Below are 5,504 nucleotides of genomic sequence, written 5' to 3'. Positions count from 1 at the left end.
GAGGAGTATACATTTTGTGTATATATATATATATATATATATATATATATATATATATATATAGTGATTTAAAAGGTCTGAGGATTTTTGGAAGCATGAAAATGATGTTACTTTTTGTATTTAATATTTTAATTGTCATTTTTTATATTTCATGCGGCCCTCAGCTTTTGGTCACAAAAAAGTATCAAACTGAAAAAGAAAGCCGTTGAAAAAACTGGAAATTTGTAATATCATATATATATAGAAAGAGAGAGAGAGAGCTTATGAAAAAATGACATGTCCAAACATTTAATCTATAATATATATATATATATATATATATATATAATATTTAATAATCTGTATTTATTTGACGTCTAACAATGTCAAATGTTCCCCTGTGAATGTATTTATGAATATATGAAAACAAATATTTTACTGACAACTGTTTATTTCGTTGGAATAATTGTCTCAAATGCATACATATGTACATTTCGGTGCATATGAATAATACTCATGAGCCTTTTAATAAATGCAGTGTTTTAGGCATCCCAATGATTAAAAAGAAACATACTTCTAATTGGAAAATTGCACGAGAATTTAAGGTTTTGTAGATTTATAAATTATAGTCCACAGAAAATTATATTAAACGGAAGTTTTAGATATCTATATGCAGTGCATTATTTACATAAGTTGTAAATTTCATTATATACGGTATATAAAGAGTCAGGGATTTATCATATATTTTCCATATAGATATTTTCCATATAGATATTTTCCATAGATGCAAAATTCATACGTAATCATCTGTGTACACAATGATGGAAATATATATTATATGTATATATTATCGATTATATTAAAAAACATATTTTAATAGTAACATGACAAAAAAGAAATTGTAATCTATCTACTAAATTATAAATCCATAAACCTTAAACATATATATTTCTTATTCAATCTGGGTTTTTTTCTAAAATAGAAAAACAAGAATAATATAAAAAAATAATTAAACTAAAAAATTGTAAATATTTCAACTTTTAAAATGAACACTAAATTACATACTAGAGAAAAATCTTATTCTTGTGAAGTGTGTTGTTCTTGTTTTACAAGTAAACAATATTTAGCCACTCATATGCGAGCACATACTGGAGAGAAACCATATACTTGTGAAGTATGTGGCTTTTCTTCTACAAGAAAAGACACCTTGGCCATGCATATGCGAACACACACTGGAGAGAAACCATATTCTTGTGAAGTATGTGGCTTTTCTTATACAAGAAATGATAGCTTGGTCATTCATATGAAAACACATACTGGAGAGAAACCATATTCTTGTGAAGTGTGTGGTTCCTCTTTTACAGCGAAAAATAATATGTTGCGACATATGAAAACACATACTGGAGATAAAGCTTATTCTTGTGATGTATGTGGCTCTCCTTTTGCACATAAACAGGGTATGTTGAAACATATGAAAACACATACTGGAGAGAAACCATATTCTTGTGAAGTATGTGGCTCTTCTTTTACTAAGAAACAGCACATGTTGCAACATATGCGAACACATACTAAAGAGAAACCATATTCTTGTGAAGACTGTGGCTCTTCTTTTACAAGAAAATACAGCTTGGTCATTCATATGCTTAAACACACCGGAGAGAAACCATATTCTTGTGAGGTATGTGGCTATTCTTTTACATGGAAAAATAATCTGTTGCAACATATGCGAACACATACGGGAGAGAAACCATATTCTTGTGAAGTATGTGGCTCTTCTTTTGCACTAAAAAATACTATGTTGAAACATATGCGAACACATACTGGAGAGAAACCATATTCTTGTGAGGTATGTGGCTCTTCTTTTCAAGATAAAAAAAATGTGTTGCGACATATGTCAACCCACACTGGAGATAGACCATATTCTTGTGAGGTATGTGGCTCTTCCTTTACAAATAAAATAGATTTGGCCATTCATATGCGAATACATACTGGAGAGAAACCATATTCTTGTAAAGTATGTCATTCTTCCTTTACAAGAAAACACACTTTGTCCATTCATATGCGAACACATACTGGAGAGAAACCATATTCTTGTGAAGTATGTGGCTCTTTATTTTCACAGAAACATAATATGTTGCAACACATGCGAACACATACTGGAGAGAAACCATATTCTTGTGAAGTATGTGGCTTTTCTTTCACACAGAAACACTATAAGGTAAAACACATGCGAACACATACGGGAGAGAATGAAAAAAAAACTTTTAAAAGTACATAGAAAGCATACCTGGTGAACCAAGTGCAAGTGAAATACAAACGATTCCTGAAAAGATCTCTTGGTTGGACTCACTAAAATAGGGGTAAATGTCAGACATGTGGTTGGATGTCCCATCCCCTAGAAGAAAAAGGTTAAGAAAAATGAAAAAAAGAGAGAAACCATATTAGTGTGAAATATGTGGGTCTTTTACAGAGAAACACAATAAGTTAAAACATATGCGAACATAGAGGAGAGAAATCACATGTGAAATATGTAGCCATTCTTTTACAAATAAACAAAACTTGAATGCCTACTAGACACTATCCTCGAGTGTCTAAGGTCTCTCTGTACAGGGGTTTGTCAGAACAATCTGGCATGGGGATACTTTTTCCATAGAAGTAAACCCTGACCAAATATTCAAAATCACATAGTATTCGCGGCCCAAATAAGATCTCCTCACTACAGCTACCCCACAGCTTTTCCAAGGAATGGTGCACCTTCTCCAAGTGATATTACCTCAAGTAATAGCACGAAGCTGGATACTCCACTAGATAAATTCTTGTCCTGGAATCCAGTAAGACCAAGAGACCAAAACCAAATATATACTACAACGTATGAAAATGGTTAATTGGGGAGAGAGAAAAGTATGTTCTCAACTTCTTTACTAACTCAGTGTTTGAGGAAAAAAAGAACTTAAATGGAACATTCGAATATCTATGTATCTCATATAGACTTCAAGTGTTAGCCCCAGGTTGAAAACTTCGACTGAAGTAAAATAAAACAAAACTGGAATCGATTATTATTATTCCTCGTAAAAGCTAATATGGGTTAGCCATAGCGAGGAGATCTTATTTGAGCAGCGAATACAATGTGATTTTGAATATTTGGTCAGGGTTTACTTCTATGGAAAAATTATCCTCATGCCAGATTGTTCTGACAAACCCCTGTACAGAGAGACCTTAGACACTCGAGGACAGTGTCTAGTAGGCATTCAAGTTCTCCCCCTGGAATCTTAAGGGCCAGTTATCATAGGTACCACAGGGCTTACGGAGAACCTGAAGTCCTACTTAACTAATATTCCTGGTGAACCAAGTACTAAAGGGATCCACACAATAGCACTTAAAAGAACAGCGAGGATACTAAAAAGAACTCTCGGTTGGTTTCAATAAAAAGCAGGGCAATGTTGGCAGCTTGTTTGGCTGCCCCATACCCAGCATTGCAAACTTCAAAGGAAGAAAATTTTAAAAAAATAAGAAAAGTCATATTTATTTTAAGTATGTGCAAACATTCTGGAGAAAAACCATATTTTAAGTCGAACTTTTTTTACAAGGAAACAATATTTGGTCATTCATATGCGAACACGTACTGGAGAGAACGAAGTTTTTACAGCTACATACCTAGAATATGGATCTCTTAAGCCTGGCATGTTGGTATCGAACAATAGAAGAGGAAAAAATAGAAACGCTAGTCTGAGTAAGTGTCTCTAATGATGGTGGCTTTAACTGAGCTGAGAGGTAGAAAATAACAGAATACCAAGGACTTATGTACGATATGAAAAGAAACTAGAATCTTAAGATATCTATTATTCCAGTCATCATAGTAGGAACCGGGATAATGAAAAAGAATTTCAAAAACTATCTGATGAATATATACGGAGAATCAAGTGCTTAAAGGGATTGTGAGAATCTTAAAAAGATCTCTCGGTAAGAGTAACTAAACTAAGGGGAGAATGTTTGGATTCCAGTAGGATACCCAATCCCCAGATAAAAGAAAGTGCTAGCAAAATTAAAACAAGAGCGAAACTTTTATACTTTTGAAATGTGTTACTCTTCATTACCACAAACGCAAAATATGTTGAAACATGACAACATAAACTGGAGAGAAACAACGCATATGGCAATATATGTAAACACATACAACATGGAATAAGAGAGAGTTGCAACCTTGGTTGAAGTGAGTGTTAATGATAGAGGTTTGAACAGAGCTGAAAGGGAGAAACAGACCAAATATCAAGGTCTCATGTATGATATGAAAAGAAACTGGAATCTTAGGGAGATATTAATCATACCAGTTATTATAGGTGCCATAGGGCTTATAAAGAAGAACTTGAAGTCCTATCTGACTAATATTTCTGGTGAACCAAGTGCAAAAGAGATCCACAAGGGAACAACGAGAATACTAAAAAGAGCTCTCGGTTGGTTTCAATAAAAAGCAGGGCAATATTGGCAGCTGGTTTGGCTGCCCCATACCCAGCGTTACAATCTTCAAAGGAAGAAAATTTTTTTAAAAAGAGAGATTTGGTTGAAGTAACTAAACTAATGGGAGAATATTTGATATCTGGTAGAATGCCTTATCCCACAGCAAAAAAAAAATGATAAAGAAAATGGAAACAATAAAAGAAACCAAATTCTTGTGAAATATGTTACTCTTTTACACAGAAACAAAATATATCGAAACATAACAACATATACTATATACATAACAACATACACATTCTTGCAAATATACAAATTTTACAAGGAAAGAGTTTATGGCATATGTGCTAGCATACAAAAATGAAACGATATTCTTGCTAATTATCTTTGTTGTTTTTCTAATAAATCATATACACTACATGCGAATTGTAAAAAATTATCTTTGTTGTTTTTCTAATAAATCATATACACTACATGCGAATTGTAAATAATTATCTTTGTTGTTTTTCTAATAAATCATATACACTACATGCGAATTGTAAAAAATTATCTTTGTCGTTTTTCTAATAAATCATATACACTACATGCGAATTGTAAAAAATTATCTTTGTCGTTTTTCTAATAAATCATATATACTACATGCGAATTGTAAAAAATTATCTTTGTCGTTTTTCTAATAAATCATATACACTACATGCGAATTGTAAAAAATTATCTTTGTCGTTTTTCTATTAAATCATATATACTACATGCGAATTGTAAAAACTTATCTTTGTCGTTTTTCTAATAAATCATATATACTACATGCGAATTGTAAAAACTTATCTTTGTCGTTTTTCTAATAAATCATATATACTACATGCGAATTGTAAAAAATTATCTTTGTTGTTTTTCTAATAAATCATATACACTACATGCGAATTGTAAATAATTATCTTTGTTGTTTTTCTAATAAATCATATACACTACATGCGAATTGTAAAAAATTATCTTTGTCGTTTTTCTAATAAATCATATACACTACATGCGAATTGTAAAAAATTATCTTTGTCGTTTTTCTAATAAATCATATA

General features: G+C 31.7%; 1 protein-coding gene across 1 annotated transcript; it reads left to right on the top strand.

The window, feature by feature from the left end:
- The first annotated feature begins 97 nt into the window (after nucleotides 1-97).
- Nucleotides 98-4,909, top strand: LOC145269378 (uncharacterized). The gene has a single exon (XM_080125062.1). It carries the CDS (start codon nucleotides 1,025-1,027, stop codon nucleotides 2,255-2,257), a length of 1,233 nt encoding a protein of 410 aa, XP_079981188.1. The 5' UTR covers nucleotides 98-1,024; the 3' UTR covers nucleotides 2,258-4,909.
- Nucleotides 4,910-5,504: the final 595 nt, after the last annotated feature.

This window comes from Euprymna scolopes, chromosome 45 (assembly GCF_053919585.1).
Source record: "Euprymna scolopes isolate OS-2025 chromosome 45, ASM5391958v1, whole genome shotgun sequence".
Classification (NCBI taxonomy): domain Eukaryota; kingdom Metazoa; phylum Mollusca; class Cephalopoda; order Sepiida; family Sepiolidae; genus Euprymna; species Euprymna scolopes.
This window is presented reverse-complemented; position numbering and strand designations above follow the sequence as displayed.

Bases quoted from the DNA above. Each gene is read 5' to 3' on its own strand.
- LOC145269378 (XM_080125062.1), top strand. From the start codon at position 1,025: ATGAACACTAAATTACATACTAGAGAAAAATCTTATTCTTGTGAAGTG.